This window comes from Parasteatoda tepidariorum, chromosome 9, assembly GCF_043381705.1.
Source record: "Parasteatoda tepidariorum isolate YZ-2023 chromosome 9, CAS_Ptep_4.0, whole genome shotgun sequence".
NCBI lineage: Eukaryota > Metazoa > Arthropoda > Arachnida > Araneae > Theridiidae > Parasteatoda > Parasteatoda tepidariorum.
The window spans coordinates 65,441,591-65,468,049 of record NC_092212.1 but is presented as its reverse complement, the minus strand read 5'-3'; the positions used below and the strand labels follow the sequence as shown (position 1 = coordinate 65,468,049).

Genomic DNA, 26,459 nt, shown 5'->3' with positions numbered 1-26,459 from the left:
TCTTAGTAGTTGCTATTGGTTTATGAGATAGATCGAACGTTTCCCACACAAGAGCAAAGGGAAAAATGTCCTGCTCTTAATTAAATGCATACTTGAGCCAAAAATAGATTTAAGAACAGGATGTGGCTTTTAAAAGTGTGAGAAAGTATTTCGTTTAGAATAATTAATTAGGATGAAGTTTTATAAAAGAAACTAACATAAAAAGATTAATTGAAGCTTTTTATGTTATATATATATATATATATATATACATTCTCTGCTTCCATATTCTTTGATGTTACCATAAAGACTGATCGTCATCCCATGTTAGGATCTGGAACAACATTATGCTGAACCAACATGAGCAAAACCAACATGGGTTGATGGTTCTGTTTGATGGCCCTATAAAAGCAATCCATCATGACTCAACATATTTTGTTGGCTTCAAACTCAACATCCCATCAAAAACAATCAATAAGTAGTCTTGCAGTATGCAAGAAATCTTACAGCATTATAATTAGGAATGCTTAGTAGTTTTCTACGAGACTGTAGTGTACCGTTATCCTCACTTCAACTAAACTGAAACTATAATACATGTTACAAAATCGCCAATTCACTGTCGGGCCTGGTATTTATGGCTTACAATCAACTTATATCACCTCATTGATTAAAGGTTTGACTGTTGCTAAATTGTATTATTTCTAAATTTTTGAAAACATTGTATTTAGTTAAAAAATGTAGTTCGTAGAACAAAATTATTATCTTTACTTATATTACTTTATTATATTTCAATTATTGCTAAACAAGTGTGTGGAAATGGATATTCAGTGCAAGTAAGTCTGAATTAATTTATTCTAGATAAAACTTTATAAATGTATTAACATTTTGTTTTCCGTGATGAAATGATTACATAATGCGATTACATACATATATCTGATACGATAGTCTCCTTTATGCACAGCTTGTAAGGTCCTTAAGAAACTAATGGTGGTAGCAAAACTAAGAAGATAAATTTATTTTATTACTCTTTTATTCACTACAACATTCAATAATCGATTTCAGTAACACCAAATATCTGATTACAAAATCTTACGTTCAGAAATTTTAATTTTAAACTTAAAGGAAACTTCATAATTTCAATACAGATGCCTCAGTTTTTCGAACGCTTTAAGGACCTCGTGAACCTTGTTAAATTAATAACATGCAGAAATTTACTTCTTTCAGCATTAGATACTAATCAAAATATTTGATAGTAAAACCTTTACTGGCTTCGAAAAATATGAAGATTGTAATGAAAGTCGACGTGTACAGAGGTATCTAAAATAAACGCCCATTCAAAAGACTCGCCAGACGGAAATGAAAAAAAATTTATGATTTAAAACATAAAATGTGAAGTTGCCAATGAAAAACGAAAAAGAAAAGTGAAAAAAATTGGAAAAACTACGCTATAGAAAAATTGAAAATAAAACTTATTTAAAGACACAAACAAAACTAGAAAAACGATTGCTATTCTCATGATTCGCTAGACGTGAATAACTCGTGACGTAAGTTTTTGAACGTTTGCAACACATCGACTTTATCTCTTCATATTTTCAGAAGTTTATAAAAGTTTTTATCTTATCACTTCAGTTTCTTATTCACTTAGTAACACAGTATATTAATCTGAAATAATTAACGCGATATTAAAATAAATTTTTCGTACGATAATGGTTATGGCTCTCAGATTGAAAATATGCTGTCACAATTTTCAAAAAAAATCAAAGCTATTCAATTTTGATTTCTTTTTTTTATTTTATTTTAGTAATATTTTTTGTTTTAATATTGCTTTAAAGAAAAATTTTTTCGAAAGTGAAGCAGTCTACCTACAATTGAAATTTCAGAAGTTGAATGAAACAATAAAATGACCCCTTTCTTGAATCAAAATAAAATAGTTACAATAGTTACATTTCGAACAAGTTATCATTTCCATTATTCCATGAATTTTCTTAAAACATTCTTTTTATTCATTGATCCAAAATCTACTCTAGTCGTGTTTTAGGGAATTTTGATAAAATATATTTCACGCTTTATCTTTTTTGCTTAAAGTTACTCAAGTTATATGATTTAATGCATGAATAGTGCAATGTTAATGGGGTTTGATTGCTTTTCCTCATTCTTTCTACTCCTCTCTTAACGAAATAAAAGAATAAGTTTAATTTCTAATTATTTTAAAAAGTTTAATTGTATCAAACTGATTCAAGCAATAAAACTTTTCGTCCAAACAGATTTAAATTCTGAGGTTAATGAAATCATTGTCAAGGTTCAATTAACCCTCAATGAAACATTAACATTCTTGTCTCCTTGCAGCAAAATATAAGAACAATTTTATTCATAATTTTTAAAAAAAAATTATTAAAACTATTATCTGAATATACTAATTACATTAATTTGTAATCCCAAAATGGTTTAATAAAAAAGGGCTTAATAAGTATTAAGAAAACCTTAAGTTAACAAAATAAGACACATCGAGCATTTTCCTACTATACCAATACTTTATGTATTGTGCAATAGTTGAGAAATACTATTAACTACTTATTTATGCAAATTTTTTCAGAATTAGTTTTTTAAAAGAACAACTTCCCTTTATGTTAGCCGGGAGAATTTATTTGAACGTCAAAATAAAATTGTAGTGCCAGAAATTTTTGCCCATTTCAAAAACAAAGCAGCCAGTTGCCTTATTATTTTTTTTAGTTGCTCAGGTATGCATTTATTATTATGCATTGTTGTTGTTGTTAATTTACGTCGCACTAGAGCTGCACAATGGGCTATTGGTGACGGTCTGGGAAACATCCCTGATGATGAGCTTCTCACGAATCCTCACNAAATTTAACCTGCATTTCATCAGCCATATTAATATTGATATGTTTATAACAAAATTTTAATATCTTGATTAATTTAACAAAACATTCAGTATTCAAAGCGTTAATTTTCTTTTGTTGTTATTATTATTAGGCTCCGACACATACTGTTTAAGGTCCTTTTCACAAATTACAGATTGTCAAGAGTAGTTCATTCTGCCAAATTTGAGGTAAGTTTCTTTCTTTCTCAAAGAACATCAAATATTTAAATCTCTCCATCTTAAAATTTGTAAAGGCTGTCGCCACATAGTGAACTGAATCAAAAAAATAAAATGACCAAAATTGAAAAAAAACAATTCTCATGCATAACTATTTTGAAATGTCCATTGAACAATGTAATCAGAAAGAAATTTAGTTTCTCTTCTTTATTTATTTTAATTCCATGCTAAACTTATATCTTTTTCTTATCATCGCAAACTAAGGAGAAAAACACACTATAAGAAATGGATGCTCAAATATAACGAAACTTTCTTCGTTATTGACGAAATCGTTTATTGTTATAAGCTCCGAGCAAAAATTTTGTCAATGTGACGAAATAACTATCGTTACTTCTTCTAGGAAACGAATTTCGTCAAAATTAAAGAAATATTTTATCATTCTACTTTTTCCCCCAAAAAAAGAACCTCGTAGTCCCTAATATATCGCAATTATTTAATAATAACTTTAACGCTGGCATCATATAAGTGGCAAAACGAAACAAAGACAGACAGAACAGAGAGATAAATTACACCCATGCCTGAGATGGAATTCGAACCCCCGTTCTATCTTGTAGGAGACGTACTCCATAACCAACATGCAGTACGGTCGGCTAAATTTGTCACTTTATTTTCAAGTTTTTCTTATAGTTTCGTCGTTCTAGTTATCGATGTCCCACAATGCACTACTATGAGGTTTAAATTGAAGGACCTATTTTAGTCATATATTTGAGAGTTCGCGTTTCATCACAAATCACGTGATTTCGAAACGAAATGATTACTCGAAATTTACAAAAAAGTGCTCAAGAATAACTGAATTGTCAAAAGTGTGAGTTTGATTTCTAAAAGTGGAAACGCATGTTTCAACTACAATATTTGAATATTTCAACCACAAAATTAATTTTTGATATTTTATTCTACTTTATAATTTCTTTGTACCAGAATGTGCAGAATAATAAATAAAAATTGTGTAGATTCATGTGGACTTTTTAAAAACATGTTTTTCCATTTCTGAGTTCGTCAAAATATTGTTGAATTCAAAAATGTTGTTCACACATGATTATTTACGAAATACTTCGCCCTGGTATTAAAACGGTAATGCTATAAAACACAATAATTACAAATTAACGGCGATAATCTTCACATACAATCTGTTTGCATTAGAAGGAAATTTTTGTAATTGGTAGAATTATGTCTGACGTAAAGATGAGCATGCCTGATGTTTTTGATTATATAAACGTATAATTATTATGTTCAATTCAAAATGATGCACTGATATCTTGTTGGTGTGAAACTTTGTAATGTAAATAATAAATATAATAGATAATTAAATCTGATACTTTCTGTGAACATGATCTTTATATCTATGAGGCGTTGGATTAGTAGCTCTGTATCGGCTAAAATATTATTTTCGCGCTTTTTTTAACAATTTTAATAAATTTTCCTATTTAAATCGGTCTAATGGTACTTTGAAGAAAGGCTGTCAGTGTAACTAAGTTTCCTCCATTTTGCCAGTAAATTATCATAAGTTAGGTTATGCCGGAAAAACTACAAGACAAATACAACTTCTCGATGTCAGAATCTGTAAATGAAATGGATGATAAGTCAAAACCTGCAGGTTTCAAAAAAAAATTCTTACAAAACTGTATAACCTTTACCAGTTGTTGCAAACTACACAGCATTGATAAATTTCATTATCTTTCATAAAAGTAATTCCAGCTTTAAAAAAACACAGGAAATATTTAAATTCAAATCATTATTTATCATATAAAAATTCCTGAACAAAAATACCTCAAAAATCAAAGACACTGAAACAAAACAAAAACTATTTTAGATTCATTTCAAACAGACCGATATAGAATGTTCTAAACTAACTCATGGGTGCGTAAAGAAAGATTTGAAAGTATGCCCTTTAAGAGACATTTCTGTATAGTGGGGAAAATTCTGAAACAATCACAGCAAACGGAATACTCGTATGCTGCAACCATACAGAATGTCATATTTTATTATCTTCAGCTACCTTAAGACTTGCTTTTAAATTTCCTTTTGATTGCATTTATTTGTAATGCTTCTGTTAACTTTTTAATGGCGTATTTTTTAGGATGTTGAACTGTTCAGTAATGTTGGAGGTTTCGTAGGTATATGGTTGGGGATCAGTTTAGTAACCCTATTCGATCTCCTTGAATCGTTTGCCAAGATGTTACGATACCCGATCAAGATTAAAAAAACTAAATGTTCAGTGAAACATGTATAAGCATGTATAAAGATGTATCACAACCTTATCAAAATAAAATATGCAAATAAACTTGTGAAATAATTTATTTAAATTATTTTAAAAAAATGTGTTCGAAATTCACATTAATTGTAATACATGTATTAATTGAAATTCACATTAAGATGTAATTTTTTTTTCCCAATTTGTGCAATAAAATGTTGAGAGAGGTTTTTTAGTTGACGAAGGTAAATATCATGAAATTCTTATATAAATAAGAGAAAAAAAACTGTTCACCCCTGTTTCAATTTCAATATTAGATACTTGTAGTACCTACTTTGGAAACACAGGGGTTTGTCAGTATTTTTGAAACATGAACCTGAAAACTTCAATATTATGGTTTTTAGCTTCAGTATCTCAATCATTACGTCTCTTCAAGTCTGGATCTTTCAGTCTCTCGGTATCCTGTACAGAATCTGATTTTACGCTTCCGGTGCAGCTACATACAAATAGATTTACCGTAATATGAGTTAAAGTTTCAACTCAAAAAGAGAAAGATGAACTGTATACACCGAAGAGCCATTACATTATGACCACCCTGCTAATAACATGTAGGAAAACTGCTAGCACCCGCCGTGGCATTGATTCCACAAGGTGCTGATAGATAGTCTGGGGTATCTGGTATCAATCGCTCCCCAACTAGTCTTGCAATTCCCTCCCATTGCGGGGGGGTAGCGTGGCAGCACGAATTTCGTTTTCCAAGTTGGACCACAAATGCTCTATTGGATTAAGGTCAGGTTAATTTGGGAGCAAAGACATGACTTGAAAATCACTGGAATGTTCCTCGACGATTCGACCCTTATGACGTGGTGCATTATCCTGTTGGCAAACACCATCCCCCGCAGGAAAAACTGTTGCCATGAATGGGTGAACCTGGTCTGCAACTATGTTCAAGTAGCTTACAGACGTCAGGGATAGTTCTATGAGGAATATAGGTCCTAATGTGCCCCATGAAAACATTGTTCCTGGGCGAGAAACCAAGAAAACCTGGACGAGACCATTGTTATAGATGGAGGGTGGTCATAATGTAATGGCTCTTCTGTGTATCTAGTATCATATAATCTGAAATATTCAGAGTCTACTTCAGTTTTCCTATAGCTTAATAGATAACTTCATTTTTATTTTATTAATTCTTGAAGAATTTCCATTGTAGAAACAGTTTATCGAAGCAGTTTTGAAAATCATAAGTATCAAAAACAGAAGTACGTGGGCTAATAATACACCTTTTTTTTTAAATAGTAGTTCGTGATGTCATCAACATATATCGCGAAATTATTACTGTTAATTTTAAATGTGATAATATATGACACCAAAGATAAGCAATGCATAAAATCATAAGAAAAATAAAACTTTTGATTGAATAGAGCTGCAAGCTAGGAAATCTCTTATAACATAAAGTATTTCTATATTCAACTCGGTAATTTTGAACACTGTCCGGAAAAAAGGGGGTCAAATATTGGAAGATATTTGTATTCGTGGAATACTCTTTGATGTAGCTAAACCACATTTTTGTAAAATGTATGGAAACACCACAGTAAACCTTTTACGGTGAGCTTATTGTAACCTATGATCAGTCTACTACTGAAAATATTTTTCATCAGCTCTGTGATTGGTTGTCATTCGGGTGCGGAATCCACTTCGAACAGCTACTTCTGGGATTCGTACCCGGGTCATCTCACTGGGAGACGAGTGCTCTATCCCTTGAGCCACAGGACTCAGTATAAAATATTCGGTTTTATTTTATAATTTATAACAGTCGTGGAACAGCCCACCCACTTCAGGCTTACAACTACAAATGTTCAACTACATAGGTTTGTAATTTTAAACCCAATCCAGAAGAAAAGAGAGCTCCTTGATCAAATACAGAGTAAAATTTCCCTCAGACAACTTCCTGATGGAACTAACCCGAATTTGCGTTACATGGGGAGGAAAATTACGAAAACCTCTTGTGGTTAGCCTAATGATAAGGGGACTTAAACCAATAATCCGTCAACCACTGAGGATATTTTTCCTCAAGACTGTAGTCGGGGCGAGCTGGTTGCAGAATTCGTAGCGATCGAGCCCAGGGCGATTCATGCGATGGTGAGTGCTTTATCTCCTGAGCCACCACGACTCAGTATAAAATACATTATTTTAGTTTATAGCTGATTAACAGTCGTTTAACAGCCGATCCAATTTTTTTGGTTTATGATTACTAATGTTCGATACGTGCAATTGAAATTTTGAAACCAATCCAGAAGACAGGAAAACTCCTGGATCAAGTATTGGGAGAAATGTGTTTTCGTGGAGGACTTTTTGATGGAACTAACTCACACTTAAGTTATATAGAGAGGAAAACCATAAAAACCTTCTACTGTTAATCTGACGACAAGAGGACTCAAACTCATGATATATCTACCACTCAGGATATTATACGTCAGAGCTGCGGTCGGTGCAAGACGGATGCAAAATTCGTATCGACCAGCCATCGATGGGATTCGAACCCGGTACACCTCATTGGAAGGTGAACGCTCTATTCCCTTAGCCAACACAGCTCAAAAAATATTTATCATATCAAACGGAAAACTCTTTTTTCGAGAAGTAGAGCACAAAGAAATTGTCATACGTAGTTTTAAAGTAAACAGTTAAGTCCGCCGTTTCTTTGAATGCATATAAACCAAATTTGGTGCGATATAGTTCAGAATTGCGGATTTGCATATGGTGAGTAAACACATGCATACACGCAGAGGAATACCGACAACCTGTTAAAGATAATAAAACTAGAATAGTGTTGTTGTTGTTTCCAATGTTACTAGCAAGCCTGCTTGGTGAAACCGAGCAAATTTACGGCAGAATGTGCATTTCTTGTTTTTTAGTGGCGCCATCTATGGACAAGAGTTCGAATTCTGCCGCACCATACGTCGCACCCGTTTATAGGGCGGACCCATTCATACATCAATTCATTCATTCACTGATCGTAATTTTGACCTGAATCAGAGAACGATCGATCTCCAATCCAGTATCCCCAGAGGTATTGTTATGGGAACATGGAGGACTTCTGCGACTCGACAGATTTAACGTGCATCAGTCACTTTACTACACGGGGAGTCTTCGGCCGGTGGGGTTTGAACCCACGAACTCTCGGAAACTTGAATAGTATATCGAGGATCACCTATAGAATATGTTTGATATGAAACTAATTGATGTAATCAGTTTTTGAAAAGTTCATAATTTTAATCACATGGCACTATTCATTTAATAAATTTTAGAAATCCCATATCTTTTAACCGTAAAATTTATATCCCATGGCTTGCACTTAATTATATTACATAAAATGTATTACTTTACTTGATATGTCACTTGGATAACATCCTTTTAATTTTGCATCTCGAGGAACGAAGGAAAATTTTATTTCGATTTTTGTTCTGTTTTCACAATCTAATTCAATTAGATCAATTACATCACCAATTGCTCCATTATAGTCATCCTCGTATTTAAGAAAATATTATTATACTTTTCTTTAGCAATTCTCACTTCCGATTACAATGCTTCTTTAAATATGTTTTTCCTTAATGTTTCGTCCCGCAGTGAACTGATCGTTAAGACACGGTTCCCATCAGATCACCGAAGTCAAGCATCACTGGCTGCGGTCAGTGTGCGGGTGGGTGACCACTTGGATCAGTCTGCCTGGGGACCGAGGGTGTGCGGTATCGGTCCTCGTTAAACTGTGCTACCGTAAAGTGCTCGACTTCGCGTGCAGGTCGTCGGGCTACCGAAGCGGGGGTGCCACCCCCTCTGCAGAGGAGCAAAATTGGGATGGCATGTCTTTGGATCATTCTCAGGGATGTTTCCCAAACCGTCGCCAATAGCCCATCGTGCAGTAATGAAGTGCGATGTAAATGAACAACAACAACAACAACCTTAATGTTTCATTGAACATTAAATCCTGAAATTTATCTCTGTGAATGATCCCTTTACTTAAAGTTAATACCGAATTAATTCTTTTTTCACACCTCCAGGCGTATAGTTGAATCTTTAAACCAATAACTGATAAAGCTTACACAAATTAGCAGCTCGTTGGAGAAGAAGTTCGTATTTTTCGGAGCTCCCATTGCTTCCCTCCGATTTTACGAATAATTTTTGTATATTTAAACTATTTAACTAATTTCTTGTGTAAATGATGATATGGTATATTTTAAACGTATAACAAATGCTTTTGGACTGTTATTAGAGATTTAAAGGCAATTAATTGTGCTACTTCATAGAATAGACAATGTGGTGGACGAAATGGTGGTTTGTTTACATGAAGTGTACTGATGAAATGTGTGACCAAGTCTTATAAGATTGAATTGAGAAACTCGTAGTAGTCTCTTTAATTCCAAGTAAGTACCAATTTTCTTTATTGATTGTAATTAATTATTTGCCGGTTAATTTCTATCTTCTTGTCGGATTGATTTGACAAACTACTCATATAAACTGTTATAAAATGCACGTATGTTTCTTATTGTATATTTAAGTTTTCATAAGATTTACACTAATTTGCAAATTGTATAATTTAATTTTATAGTATTTAACTTCGATTCACTTCGGTTTTGATCGAATTTATATTAATATTCAGCCCGTGTTGTGTGTATGTTTGATTAATAAATCTTATTTTATGAAATATTGCATATACGCATTCTAAACTTATGAGTTTTGTTCCAAATTTAACTTTACTGATTCTTATGTGTATTATATTTTACTGTAATTATATATTTTAGCGTTACTAAGTAACAAATTAGGTGTTGGTTACTTTACAACAAGTAATGCAAAAGAACATTCTATAGGCGTATGAATGTTCCTTGGTTTTGAAGGTAGTGAAACTCCACTTAAGTATATAAAGTAGTTGCTGCCAAAGTGTATGTTTCGATTCTTAGTGGCAGTTTAAAAGCACGCATAGCTAAGGTCAGTGCGAACTAGCTTAACTGAGAAGTAATTGTGGATTGTGCTGAATGCTGATCTCTTTGTCTGTCAGTCATCATACTGTCAGTCTCGTAAATGAGAAGCCTTAACTTCCATGATCCTTCAGTACACAACGAGCTGTTGCAGAAATGCTATTCTTTTTTTCATTACTTAATTAATTCTTAGCCCACATTTCCTTATTTTTTCTTTGTACATTGCGTATACAATAGTACACAAATTTAAAAATATTATTTTCCTGTAGTACCTGCATTCATACGAAATTAAATATTACTGATGGTGTTTAGCTATCATTACCCTGAACAAATCCAACTCAAAAAGGATCTAAGCATAAACTCGTTAAATTTTGAAAACATGGAAATGAGGAAGGAAAAAAATCGTCATCGAAATCTTAGGAATTATTATTGAGATCAATCACCGACTAAAAGCTCAATAAACTGTCCGATTGCTAGATGACAGGTTAAATACATCTTACCGTGAAAAAAGTATTCATAACGCTGACATATTTGACAAATTCAGAGATTTTGTTTTTAATCACGCATTCACTGTGAATCATATCGGAAATTTCATTACGAAATTAGAAATGATTATCGTACTCTGCCATACTAAGCATGACCTTTTCCACAATATTCGCTGCAGGGGCTTAGAGGATAGAGCACTCACCTCTCAATGAGTACCCTAGGTTCGAATCCCAGCAATGCCAGGTCAATACGAATTCCGCACCCCCCCCCNCCCCCCCAAAAAAAAAAAAGTGTAGACGGAAATCATGGGTTAGAGTCACCTTGCGTCAGACTTAATGTGGATAATTTTCGTGGTTCTCCTCGCCATGTAAGGCAAATGCGAGTAAGCTCCACTAAAAAGGCTTCCGTGAAGGTGAATTCCTCTTATACTTAATTGAGGAGTTCCCTTGTCTTCTGCATTGGGCTCAAAATTACAAAGCGACACTGATCGTCGTAAACTCAAAAATTTGTTCGGTCGTCAACGATGGTTACAAAATAAAATGCATGCATAGAGTTAAAATAATCAATGAAAATTCTGAGTGCTTAAGGTTACCCAGGTTAATTAGACTGTCTTTTTAAAACTTGAATAAAAGTCAATAAAGCATTCCTAAGTGGCAAAATAACTTGATGACATCCCTTACAGAAAAAGACAAAGTTAGAAAATTTATGGGTTTCTTGCCTTTGTTTCATAATATAACTATTTTCTAATATAAAGCATTTCGAAGCAATTAAGCATACTTTTTATGTAAATGTTGTGCAAATTTTCCTCTTAATCTTTTTAAATAAAAACCTTATATCGAAAATTTAATGTGAAAAATTGAACATTGACTGACGTACTTTTGAAATGAATAAAGAAATTTATGTTCAAAATATATGGCAAGTAATTGGAGACTTTACGGGTTAAGATGGACAAAAAAATTTAAATTATAGTATGAAACTTTTACTGGACCTGTATGATATGGCTGATAGGGAGTCGGGCCCATGTCCTACATGTCATGAGTTTGATTCCAGTCTGCCGATGATTCCCCGCAAACAAAATGCTGACTGGTGCATGATAAATCTGTCGGGTCACAAAGTCCTTAAATTTTCCATAATAAAACAATACCTCTCAAGGTTCTGGATCGGAGATTGATCGTGCCCTGGTTCAGATCAAAATTACTATCTTCGGAATTTTAATGGAGTATGAATGTGTCATCCCTATGAAACGGGATGTGACATATGTATGTTGTCTCCATATGATACTTAGGGATGTTTCCAAGACAGAACGTCGCCAAAAGTCTACTGTGTAGCTTTAGTGCGACGTAAATAAAAGTACCTAACCGAAACTTTCATTGTGTGTTTTCTTAACAAAATACTTTTTTTCTTTAACATCTATTATATAAATACTTTTGTAGGAAGAAAAATATGAAAACACTTCTACACTTACTCTATGCAAACAATCTTTCCTTTAAAAGCAATATTTTTTGGAAGATTTTACTTGGCAAAATATTTGACACCTTTTAAAAGACTTAATGATTAACTGACGCCATTTCGGAAATGGCGTCATTTTTATCCTCACGAAGTTCGGATGGACCGAAATGAAGTGAGGAAGTTGATAATTTCTTAATAATTCTATAGGATAATTCTGTAGGATTGTAAATAATTCTATAGGATTATAAATAATTCTATAGGATTGTAAATAATTCTATACGATTGTAATATTTAGATTAGAAAACCGCTTTAGTTATAGTGGTATTGAAAAAGGAAAGAAATGTTTAACTCCCTAAGCTTATTAAGGTCGATTTTGCATGAGTAAAAAGAACACCACTTCTAGAGGTCATTGATATGCGTATGCGGTACTAAAGGAGAGTACGAATTAAAATTATAACATAGTATAATTTTTAAAAGAATGTTTATCACTTGACTAAAAACGTATTGAAGATTTTAATGGTATTACCACATTAATATAATTATCATAAACATTATAAATTTTAAATTACTCAGAAATGTGTTGTGCCGAATTAATTTGCACAAGGCGCTTTGGCTCACATTCCAATGTAAAAGGAGCGAAGTAAGCAGCTACCGGCTGCCTCCCCTAAGTTTGTTGTAATACAGTAGTTGTAGTCGTGATTGTCATGTAAAAGGATTGCTTGCGGTCTTCCGCAGCTTGTGTGAACTTACCTCTGTTATGTAAATAAATGTTATTATTATTATAGTTCATCGTAGTTCAATTCGTCGTAATCGTGCACATGTGTATAAGGATATAAAGAATTGAAAAATAGTAGCGATTTCGCCTTGAAATGAAACCGACATGACTTAAACTATCATTGACAAAAAAAACTGCTAATCGAAGTGTATCTTACTAATGTAATTTGTGTTCTGTATTCATGATTTTAATAAAAACAATTATTTGATATTGAGTATATATTATAACTTTTCAGTGATTATTTATGGATTATAGTGATTTTTAAAAAAAATCATTATAATACAAAACAAATATTTCCGACTCCTGCAGGATTGTATGTAACTCTAATTCAATAGATATAGACTAATTTATGCAAAATGCTTTAAGACAAGTTTTAAAATATTGGATTTTTGATACTTTAATATAAAGTACGCATTCTAGTTATCCCCTGATTTATAACAATCAGTTTTAAAAGCTTTTTATGGTAAGTTTACAACAATTAGATAGATTTTGATTGCGTTTAACTAACTTCCAGCAACAATTGTTAAAGTGACTTTTTAATCCTTAACAATGATCTGTTTCAGTTAAAATTCAGAAAATTCAACAATTGAAAACAACAAGAAATAATTGTTTTTCGGAAATTCAATCATTCTAATTTTTGAGCTTGTGAGTTATACACATAACGTTTGAGCTTAAATTTCCAGAGCTTTTCTGAAAAGTGAAAAAATGTTTGGTTTCGTTAGAAACTTGTTGATGATGTTGGGATTTTGTAAACGTAAGCATTACAAATTATTAAAATATTTACATTTCGAATTTTCAATAATATTTTTCTAATCAGCTTATTGAGCAAGAAAAAAAAATACTGAATCTTTAAAAAAATATTGAAAAAAGTTTTTATGTTATTTATATGCATTTGAGTACTAATCAACTTTTATCTGTGTCCTTTAAATAATTATTAAGACTATAAAACTATAATTGTAAAAAATTATATTTGCTAACATTTAGCATATGATATGCTAGCATATGAGGTTAATATATGCTAGTATTAGTTATTATTTACTTTATTTGGGAGTTAAGTTACTTATTTATTACTGATACTTTTAAACCTGCTATTTATAATGTTGCAGATAATCTATTTACACCTTAATTTATTTGCTTATAATTTTTTCTCATAAAAAACACATCAATCTGTACGTAATGAAAAATTCAAATTTTGCATAACAAGTCTTGATGCTAACTGATAAAAACTGCTAACTGAAATATTACTACAAAAACTTCCAAATATATTGCACTTTTCTTTTGAACCATTTTGGCATAAGTACGTTTTTATGAGCATGAGAGAGAACAGTTTCTCCATACAAAAAATTTATAACTTATTCCAATTCTTCTTTAAGCGAAAAAATACATATTTAAATAGTTAAAAATTAATCTAATAAAGCTCAAAAATTAAAAATTCGAAGCTTTAGTTTCTAGACTTGTCCTAAAATTTTATGAATTTCCTTGGAAACTGGAAGAAAATATTTTGATTTTGTTTTTGCAAGCCCGCCAGGTGAGCGAGTAGTTAGCGCGCCTGACTGCGAACCCAATAGTCGCAGGTTCGAATATCGCTCTGGGCATGGATGTTTCTCTCTCTTGTGTTGTCCTCTGTTGTGTGTGATGAGTGAATGCGGCCCACCCTATGAACGGGTTTGTGGCAGTGTGGCGTGGGCAAAGTTACTCGCCTCCGTAACTTTGGTTCACAGGTGCCCACTGGTTAACGCGAAATGAGTAACAACTCTGGCATCTTCTTAGACGAAACGAATAAAGTTCAGTGCCTGCCATTCGAAAAATAAGTTTAGATCTTCAAAATTAATAACCTTTAAATTTCAGACGTTAAATAAATGTTTCACTGATCAACTTCTTAAACAACTAAAAATTGAAAGAAGCATAAGCTTACTTAAAGTCTTAAAAATATTAGCACTATTTTAATAAAATGAAATATATATATTTTACTAATCTATGCTATGTTCGTGACTTTGGAATGTGTTTGATAATGTTTAACTATGATGATATTACTTATAATTAATGAAGAAAAAATTAAACCACTGCAAAACGAGTTGATCATGTGTATGAGTACCTAGTTAACAGGTTAGTATAAAAAAAAAGCAATCATCTTGAAAGATTAATTAGAACAAGAATAAAGTTATTTTATCCCTCATTTCTATTGCATATACACAATAGTTTTTATGGGTTTGAATTGAAATTTTCAGTCTTCTTTTCGCATTTAAAGTATTAAATACATTTAATTGAAATAAATGGTTCTTAAGAATTTTATAATATTTTCTTGTTTATAAAGATTTCGTCTTTATTACTCGAAACAATTTCATAAAGCATTGGGAATTTAAATAACTTAACATTTCGTTACTCACACATAATATATATTATTAGGTAAATACTAATTTCTGCCAATATTACCGACATAAAATTCTTTACAAATATAAATTTACAAAAAACTTTTTGGCTTATTTTTCAAAACTTTTTTGGCATTTTTCTGACACATTCTGACATGTTTTCAAAAACGCAAGAATAATTCCGTAGATTAGCATAAGTAAACGGAAATACCAGTCTAAAAGACCAAATGAAGATATGTTATACTATGTGCTTTGTATGTATGAGGCATAGGAACGAGAAAGTGCGAAAAAAAAGATACAGCAATGGACAATTATGTATTTGTTGTTCATTTCTTTACGTTTATTTTCAACGTTTTTAATATTCGACTGCATAAATAAATTCATAATTGACATACGGGATGCTGTAAAACAATTATTTAGATGATGTTTAAAAAATCATTAAAGCGATCCTTTTTCGATGAATTAAAAAAAGGAATATTTGACAATATTTTACATTGGCACTATTTTTGTAACTTTTACAGTAATTAAGCAAATTCGTATAAATTGATTACATTATTAAAGAGTATTAATGGAAGACTAATTATTATAATTGAACTAATATATGCAGTGGAGGCCAAAAGTGTGGACATTTTTTGAAAATTTCGTGTTTTTCAAATTTGTGTGCTTGTAGAATATATTAATTTTCACTTAAATACAAACGTTTACATATCAAATTGAAGGTAATTTAATGTAGAATTTAATAATAAAAACAGAATTAAAATATCCTTACTACAAAAAAAGTTATGTTTATTTTAGTAGAACAAACAAACATAAATCGTTTTGAATAAGGACGTGTTTTGTAATAAAAGCGTACTAGCCAATCACAAACACTGTTCTTAGGACCAATCAAATGTCTGTAACTATAGTTTAGGTTATTTGAATGGTAAAAGAGTTATTGTTGTGGAAATATTTTGCGGAATAATGCATACTAGTGCAATTAAGTAGAGTATTGCTGTTTTTGAATATTTAAAATCCTTTTTTTAATTAAACTAATTTTAAACAATGTCATCAACAAGATTAACTAATTGGACATCTACAAAAGGAAGCCGAATTGTCATATTGAGAGAAATTGGCCTCTCTTATGCTGAAATTGCAAGACAAATTGGTGGTTCAGTGACTTGTTCTGGTGTACGAAAGTTCTGTTTACGTTATGAAAAAACGAAATCAGTGGAAAATAAAGCCAAATCAGGCCGAAAAAATGCACAAGTGCTACTGCCGACAGAAAAATTAAACGGCTATGGCTTCAAGATAGAAAATTTTCATCACATGCCATTAGATGTGAAATGAATGCAACGGGTATTGCAGTAAGTTCAAGAACAATAAGAAGAAGGTTATCAGGATTTGGACTACAAGCTAGAATTCCAAGGAAAAAACCATATTTAAATCAAAAGCAACGCGAAAAACGAGTTAAGTCGGCAAAAGAACACATTAAATGGTCAGAAAATCAATGGAAGCAGGTAATCTGGAGTTATGAGAGTAAAATATCGCTCTTTGGTAGTGATTATAGAAAATACGTGAGACGTAGAGTAGGTGAAGCATTTCATCCTGATGGTATTGAAGCAACTACAAAAAAACCAACAATTGTCAAGATTTGGGCATGTATGTCTGCAGATGGTGTGGGCCGAATTCAAGTGATTGATGTCATCCTGAATGCCGAAAAATACATTGAAACTGTCCTGAAACCAAAATTGATACCATCCATCCCCGACAACGCAGCATTTATTTTTCAGCAGGATTCAGCTCCATGCCACACAGCAAAAGTATACAAAACATGGTTTCAAAATAAAGGAATAGATATATTACCATGACCAGGAAACAGCCCTGATCTCAATCCAATTGAAAATTTGTGGCGACGTTTGAAAATTCTTGTACGAAAAAAAGATCCATCCAATAAAAGATAACTTATTGAAGCTATAATTGATTCTCTGCACCATGTGATTACGAAAGTTGAACTCCAAACACTCGTTCACTCGATGAAAAGACACTGTGAAGCTGTCTTAAAAAAGAAGGGTTATCCTACTAAGTATTGATTGTGTAAGTATCACTATAAAGAAATGCAAATCTAAGATAGATCTTACTATTAGTTGCATAATTTTTTTTGTAATACAGATATTGTAATACTGTATTTATTATTAACTTCTACATTAAATTGCCTTCAATTTGATATATAAACGTTTGTATTTAAGTGAAAATTAATATATTCTACCAGCACACAAGGTTGAAAAACATGAAACTTTCAAAAAATTTCCACACTTTTGGCCACCACTGTATATGCGGGACCGACGCTAAGGATTTCAAAATATTAGCCAGTAAATTAGCAAAATATCAGAAATATTCGCAATTTTTTTTTAAAAGACTTCGCCAAATTCTAATATTAACAATTTTATGATAAATTTTTTTCCCATAAATAACTATTTTACAGTAGTTTGTTTCTGGGTTATATTAATTAGACCCAATTCTAATTGGTTAAGCGGCGCATCTATCGAAAATTACTCTCATCGAATAAAAAAATTCTGATTTGTTTAGAAAAATTAACTTGGACGCAATCTTTAGGATTGAGTTAAGCATAAATTTTTCTTTCCAGTGCAAAGAACCATTCGCTAATACTTTCACCACCACACAATTTCATTCGCCAAATTTACGAGCTTATCGTATTTGGCGATGTGACGAATCCTTAGCTTAGTATACACCGAAGAGCCATTACATCAGGACCACCCTGCTAATAACATGTAGGACCACATTTAGCCCTCAAAACTGCTAGCACCCGCCGTGTTATTGATTCCACAAGGTGCTGATAGGTAGTCTGAGGTATCTGGTACCAAGCGCTCACCAACTGGTCCTGCAATTCCCTCACATTGCAAGGGGGTAGCGTGGCAGCACGAATTTAGTTTTCCAAGTAGAACCACAAATGCTCAATTGGATTAAGGTCAAGTGAATTTGGGGGCCAAGACATGACTTGAAAGTCACTGGAATGTGCCTCGACGATTCGATCCTTATGTCATGGTGCATTATCCTATTGGTAAACACCATCCCCCGCAGGAAAAACTATTACCATGATGGGCGAACCTAGTCTGCAACTATGTTCAAGTAGCTCACAGACGTCAGGGATTGTTTTATGAGGATTATGAGTCCTAATGTGCCCCATAAAAACATTGCTCCTGGGCGAGAAACCATGAAAACCTGTTCGAGCCCATTGTTATAGATGGATGGTGGTCATAATGCAATGACTCTTCTGTGTATATACAAAGCTTAGCTATATATATGCAAATAATATTAACAAAAACGACTTATTTGCATATCACGCTCGCGCCCTTACGAAATTTTAAATTAAATTAATGATTATAATGAATAATTTAAGGAAACGTTGATGTTTTATCAGAAATATGTGATATTCTTCATTCGGTTATTGTGTTTTACAGCCAAAAAGAGAAGTAAAGGGGCGAATATTGACATCGCCGACCAACTGTATTATGACGAATGGAGGGCCAGACTTCGTAGTCAGGCTCGAAAGTATTTTGTTGAGGAAGGCTGTCGTGCTGATGAAGGCTTCAAATTGGAGGTTCAACTTGGTCATGAGTGGAGGACTCGTGAATTGATACGATTCCGCAGTCTTCCTAACATGCACATTGTGTTCGAATCTTCAGAAAGCAAGTCAGAACCTGAACAAATCCCAAAAAGGATTCTGACTAGTGAAGCCTTCATATCGGATGAGGAATCAAATTGTGGATCTGGCATTGAATTGAATGATGATGATGAAGACGAGCTTTACAAATTGACGAACACGGATTTCATTTTGCGGGAATATAAACGAATCAAACGACTTTACCGTGGCTCGTCTTATGAATCATTAGCGGATGAAGAATATATGGATGGATCCTTTAATGGTGATAAAAATTATGAAGAGTATGATTCCTGCTATGGATTAGAAAATGTGGAAGCCCATTGCTCTTCAAAATCGATAGATAGCATGGCTTGTAATTCCATTGATAGTTCGGAGGCAGAAACGAGGTATTTTAAAATTTCTTGAGTATTTCACACATAAATAATATGCTGCAAAAAGCTTAACAAAAGCAAAAACTATTTTTCACAAAGTTAACTAAGTCTTAACTCACATATACCTAAGGAAATTTCCGTGATTAATTCAGATTGAATATACAAAATAATGTTTTATAAATATTTTTGTTAAAAGCTAGGAGTAAGGCACGTCGATATAATATACTCTCTGCATGTTTCTCAATAAAATATGCATACTCCTCTTTCCCATTCTTCGTCTTCAAATCCCAAAAAGAATATTTAAAAAAACAACTGAATTTAAAATTTTGACTTTTAAAAAATGAAAAACATTTTTAAAATATTTTTAAAGTTCTTTTATTAATTTTTTTATTCAGTTTTTGTTTAGCATGACTTCGATAGATTTGTATCTAAAACAAAAAATATTTTTTTTTTCATTTTTTTTTTTTTCATTTTGTAAAAAAGTAACATTGTTTACTGTTTTTCGAAACACCATTTTTTCTGCGCAAAACATTTACCGTAATCACTGATCTCAATATATATTTAAAGTATTTGCTGGATAAATATTTCGTCAATGGTCACGGAACAGCAATTAAGCAAACAAGATCAAAATTTCTTACATCCACACTGAGAAAGGTGGAACTGAAATTATCAACGCTAGTTTGATTGCTGGATGAAACATCGAAATATTTAGAAAATTAGAGCCTTACAATCTCTCTTTACCTTCCGGCAATCAAACAAGTTTTGACTTTAGTTTCAGTACCACCTTCCACAGTAGAGAGTTTTTAGGTTTCGAAAAGTTTTTTTGTTTTTACCTTGCTTTAATCTTTCATCTTTCATACAGTTTTCGAAATTCATATTATTTTTATTGAGCCGCACTTTCACTATGTTGATTTCAATGAGACCATTTTCAGCAATATTGTAATTTATTTCAAGATGCCTATTTTAAAAACTCCAAAATTGTAATGGATCAAAATAAGAAAAAACAATCCAAAAGAACTAAGCGAAATTAAGTAGTAATCATTCAACTCAGCACTAAAGAATTAAATAAGATCATTTGTTGAATTGTTCTATCAGTTATTCATTTACATCTGAATAATTGTTTCTGATTGTACTGAGTTATGATTACGTGATGTGTTTTCCCTTTATTTGTTAAAAGACTATGAGACAGGTAGTGAAACGGGAACTTTGAATCATAATTAATTTTATTGAATTTAAATAAAAGATAATAATCATATTGAATTAATTTTATGTTTTAATGATATTCAAAAATTGTTCTTACGAATCTGTAATTAAGTTACTTTTTAAACGAAATTAAAATAATTATTAGAAATTACATACTACTGTCTTACTACAAATCGATATTTCAGTTGTCAAAGTACAGTTTCAGTTTTTAGAGCTTTTACGAATTATAATAATTTTTTTTTGTATTAGCGATGAACTTCATTGCAAATCAAATTGCTTAGGAGTTAAAATTAATGGTACACGAAAGATTTTTATTTTTATTTTTACAGCGTGGTCCCTGATATAGTGGAAGATATTGGTGTTAAATTGAAACAAGATAAAATCTTGAAAAAGAACACCAAGAAACTTCGTTTTCGATGTTTTTTCAAGAACTTGTTCAAAAGGATGAAAAAAACGAAGAAAAAGGACCACTAGTGTTTTTCTTAAAGGTGATTTCCTGCATGACGATTTAGGACTCGGATTATGGATTTTCCAATCAGATTATGGATCATATTTGTATTATTTGCTAGGAACATCGTTACATATAACAGTAACGAATTAGGCCAATCTCCGCAGCTAATTATATCCTGTTTGGAGAGTCAGGCATTTTGTTCGAAACATTGTTAAGTAGGAATTAGTAACAACTGTAATTCCTCTTGTCTTAAGAACTATGTTGAGTATTGCTAACAAACATCTTATTTTTAAAAAAATCTGCATAATTGTTTTGAAATTTTTAGTCAAATAAACATGTTTCGAATTTCAAGTTATGAATTATTTAATTTTAGAATAAGAAACAGTTTTTTTCGAATGGATAGAAACACAATAAAGTTGATCAAATATTCCCACCGTAACACAAAGATACAAATGCTCCTAATTATAAAGAAAAATGGTAGAGTATTAAAATCTCTTAAAATTAAATTAACACGTTCAAGCCGGGAAAGGTGAAAATACTGGTAGAAGAACTATTTCAATATTCGGGGGGAGTTAATGTATTCTCAACAATAACAATTCACTGAAAGGAAATTTATCAAGACGAAGAAGCAATTCAATATAAAAATTTCATCCGTTAAAAACAATTGGCAGTTATGGATTTTTATTATTCCCGGAAAAAAAATAATAAATGAAATTTATTTTTAGCAGTTTTTACTCCGGTGCGCTGCCAAGATGAAACAATCTAGCGTGACCCGGTGGGTCACGCCGGAGTGAACGTGTTAATCTTTTAAAATTAATCTTCGAAATTAATTTCTTAATATTAAAACTTATTAAATAATAGTAGAGTTTCGTGAGTTTCATTTTGCCTATATTTTAAGCGAAAACTGGATAGAAAGTAGCGTTTTATATGAATTTTTGAAATAATTATAAAGACTGAAGACTTAATAATTATAAAGCCAAGAAGCTAAGAAGCCAAGAATAATATATTGAAATATGACTTTTACCTTGTAAAAGTCAGTTACATATTAAGAAAAAAAATCAAAATATTTGAAGCAATTAAAAATACTACTTACAGTGGAAAAACGCTGAAAATCCAAAAGGAATTGAAACAAAAGGAACAATGAAATATGACAACCGAAGATGACGTCTTCAGGGGATACCAGCTCCAAAAGTCATAAAAGCAAAACCTTTTCTATCGAGAGAACACGACAAAAGTCTAAAATTGCTCTCTCTCTCTGCACCCCAAAGGTCTTGCCAAAGTCCAGGAAGAGAATACAATACAAAATATAAAATACATAAAGCAAATACTGATGTATAAAAACAAGACAAATAAGTAAGAATAGTACGCGCAAAAGCTTACTTGAAACAAAAATCCCATCACCAAATTACACTACTGACTGCTAGACACAACTAAATTGAAATAAACATAAAAACAACCCCCCTAATTTGCGAAGAAGAGAGAAAAATATCCATATTACCATAAAATTCTTTTTGCCGTAAATTTTATAGTAATGTTTATTTAATAAGAGTGATAAAGTGGTTTTGCGGTAGATATTACTGTTTGAATAACGGTTTATCAGACTTTTTGTTCCGTAACATGTTTCGGTAAAAATAAATACTGCGGTAAAATATATATTTAGAGTTACTTATTTTTACGCACATAGAATGCTCTGTGAATACGAGGGTTGCTATTTATATTCCTGGCCTTGGCAACAGTAAGTGTTGCTAGGCGACCGCAGACGATTTTAATCGAAAGTTTGATATTTTTAAACATAAATTCAGCAGATGATTTACCATGATAGCTTCATTTGTGTTGCTGACAGTAAATTGAAAAGTTCTTCTCTTTCAAAAAAAGGGAATTGAATCGTGAACATTTTCGTGCCATTATTTTTCATAACTTTCGACGTGGATTGTCAAGACAAGAGTGCTTCGATGAACTTAATTCTTTATTCAGCGATAAAGCGCCATCCTACAGCACTGTAAAAAATTGGTATAACGAATTTAATCGTGGTCGATGTTCGATCCAGGACGAATCCCGTGCAGGTCGTCCAAAATCCGTTGTTGTGCCAGAAAAGATCGATGCTGTGCGTGAACTGATAAAGCAAGATCGTCATGTGACATACCGTGAGATAGAGGCGTCTTTGGACATTAGTATGACTAGTATCAATAAAATATAGCATGAACATTTGAGCATAAAAAAAATTGTTCGCGTTGGATCCCGCATAATCTGACAAACGCTTAAAAAAAGGCACGTGTCGATTGGTGCAAGGCAATGTTGGAAAAATACGTTCAAGGTACAGTCAGCAAAAAAAAAAAGATATCACCCTGAATAACTTTTGTTCTAATGATCGGATTTTCACGATCTAAACGTCAATCTTAATGGTTCCCGGGGGTGACCTCAAATATGCTAATTAATTAGTGCTAACTATTAATTAAGTTACGAAATCAGACACAAAAACGTACTTTCTCTGAATAAACATGTATTTTTTTTTACATATTTGGATTCTAGTAATGTTAATCATATTTATTTANTTTTTTAATAGCTTACAGATACCTTTTTAATACAAGTGCTTTACTAGCCTACACGACGCACCTTTTTTATGCAGGTACTTATAAGCTTAAGGGTACCTTTTTTAAAGATACCTTTTTTTATGATTTTCATAGTCCATTATATAGTCTGTTCACAAAAAAGTATGACCTCATATTGACACAGAAAAAAAGAGATATGTTACAGTGAATGACCGAAATCAAAAGAATGTCGCCTTTCATCGGTGAATGTCAACAATCGCATAGTCACTTTTGTGAATGTCCGAAATATTTATTATATCCAATTTGATATTAATTTATTCGTGGATATAATTACATTTATACGATATTTTAATACTTACTGACGATAAATTAGAAAAAACACTGACGATAAATTAGAAAAAAACATCAGTGTTTGAAGTATCGGGTAAATGCATACCAGGCAGTGGCCCTTGACCTTAAAAAAACATCAGTGTTGTTTATACAGGGCATTTGTATACCGGGCAATGGCACTTGACTTTAAAAAAAACATCAGTGTAGGGTATACCAGGCAAAATCCATAAGAAAAAAAATTTTTTTTTTTTACATTGTGCGCAAATGTGTTTTTTTTTTATAATTCATGTTACTTTATATCTTGTTGATATCACAAATATTATTATTAACTTTTTTTTTTAGTTTTAATTGTGTCATCATAGGGAAAGTTTTGCAAAGGGATAGTTTTTAAAATTTTTAGATATTAGTTGAAATTTTCGGTGAGGGGGGATGTAACTTAAAAAGCTTCTATGGATCATTTTATATTAGCTTCTTCGTTATAAAACAACTCCTATTTTATTACTAATTAATTATTCAAGTCGAACTGCTTTCTCACACTTTTAAAAGCCACATCCTGTTTCTAAATCTATTTTTGGCCCAACTATGCATAGATTTAAATAAAGACATTCTTCCCTTTTAAGCTTCGTGGGAATCACTGGAACTAGTTCTTAAACCAATAATAATCTCTAAGATTTCTCTCTTTACCCTAAATAGAGACATTTTTAGATTTTTTGCGAGATTTTCCCTACCAAAAAGAATAATCGCTGATGGAGTAAACTTTTTCTTTTTCGCTCCCACTCAACAAAGTATGACTTAAATAAAGTCACTCTGATTTCATCAACATCCTGCGTCTTTTTTCCTTGATCGGTCCAACTGCATCTTTTTACATATACAGTCAAACCCCGCTATAGTGAACCTTCAAGGGACCGACATTTCTGTTCACTATAACCGGGAGTTCACTATATCCGTTACGCAGGCAATTTCACTAATAGTTCCCCCTAACTCCTCCCTTTTATTACATTATATTCATATAAATGACTGAAAAATATAATGTAGTAGCAGAAAATGTGTTATTTTTCATCACTCTTCGTCTTTCGTACAAATAAAAATTAGTAATCTGTAGCTGATGAGCAATCCTTAGCATCAGATATGGAAACACTTCCCGACTCTCAGATAATTTTTCCTGAATTTCTGTTATTCCGCTTTTTAAACCTGTCTAACTTCCTCACTTTTTTGGTTCACTATATCCACTAATAATAACATTATACGTGTATAGCAAGGCACGGGACCGAGCATTTCGTTCACTATATCCGGGAGTTCACTATAAGCCGTGTTCACTATAGCGGGGTTTGACTGTATATGGGTGATTCTCACGAAACATGACAATTCGGACCAAAAAATTTCTTCAAATTTAAAGTCGTGAAAATAATCTAAAAGTTTTTTTGTATACTTCTTTAGTTACACTTATTAATATCTTATAGACAGCAGTGTTGCTCGGGAAAAAAAATAAAATAGAAATTCACCAAATCTTGCATGCCAGGAAAATTACATATTAGCTTAGAAGTTTAAAAAACAGTCATTTTAAGTTAATAGTAGGTAACTCAACTTAAGCCCTTATGTTAGATGGACCATAAATTGCTTAAATTAATTCTCTTCATCCACTATAGAAAGAATTTTAAAAAATTCTGTTGCTGCTATGTACAGAATAAAATTATGTACAATAATCAATCTATCAATAAATAAACAACTTTGATTACATCCAAGCATATTACAATCATACATAAACTTGGTATTAGGTTAATATTTGCTTTTCCTCCTTACAGTATTAGCAGTTTAAAAAAATTCTGGTAACACTTCAATGTTCTGGCATTATTAAGCCAGGATAATGACAAATTCACCTTTTTATAGCATATAACTTTAATTAAATATTTTGCCCTAAGATGTTTATATTCTGTAGAAAACAACAGGATTTCTTAAAATAACTGAGATAAATCAATGTAGTTTATGTTATTAATAGTTTCAAGAAGCCAGGAAAATGACAACACAAAAACCTACTCACCTTGAAATAAATTTTGAAATAGATTTTGAACTATAAAATTGGTTCTTTATTCATGCAACAAGACTTGTTCATATAGGAGGGTATCTAATCAATCTATTAACATAAGATATTGATTGCTGGCTCTATCTATTTTGGTTACAAACCACTGAATAAAAGTAGCCAGGAAAATGACAGATTTTCTTGGGACAAACAAATTATTGACAGAAAAAATTAATTTAAACGAAGTTTTTGTAAATAATACCCTCTGCGTATATTCTAGAAATGCTTCCACCGGTTGAGATAACAAAAAAATTAGATATTGAAAAATTTATAGGAAGTTTTGAAGCTAATTATTATTGGAAACATTGTTTGGGACATGCCAGAAAAATGACACTTTGAAGTTCAATTGAATTTTTTAACTATACAAAACAGTCGATGCTAGTGCAAAGTCATTTTAAAATGACAACAGCAATGCTATTTATTAATTATTTTTTTTTAAAAAAAGTTCTTTTAGTATGGATGGTGTTTTCAGTAGAAATGTAA

The 26,459-nt window shown here is 31.9% G+C and overlaps 1 protein-coding gene and 1 long non-coding RNA gene across 4 annotated transcripts in view; one reads left to right on the top strand and one right to left on the bottom strand.

Annotated features, from left to right (window-relative positions):
* The window catches only part of LOC139426605 (uncharacterized), a 207,800-nt gene that overhangs the window by 176,479 nt on the left and 4,862 nt on the right, over window positions 1-26,459 (bottom strand). The gene's annotated exons all lie outside the window — the stretch shown is intronic.
* LOC122272038 (uncharacterized) overlaps window positions 9,039-26,459 on the top strand; it is a 201,163-nt gene continuing 183,742 nt past the window's right edge. The window contains exons 1-3 of one of the 3 annotated variants that reach the window (XM_043055026.2): window positions 9,046-9,703; window positions 18,793-19,381; window positions 20,899-21,365. In XM_043055026.2, coding sequence (XP_042910960.1) covers window positions 18,993-19,381; window positions 20,899-21,043 — 534 coding nt within the window. In that variant the 5' untranslated portion in view covers window positions 9,046-9,703; window positions 18,793-18,992 and the 3' untranslated portion in view covers window positions 21,044-21,365. Of the gene's footprint in view, window positions 9,704-18,792; window positions 19,382-20,898; window positions 21,366-26,459 lie in introns of those variants that run through there. The other 2 variants (XR_006226744.2, XR_011637827.1) reach the window with 2 other exon arrangements.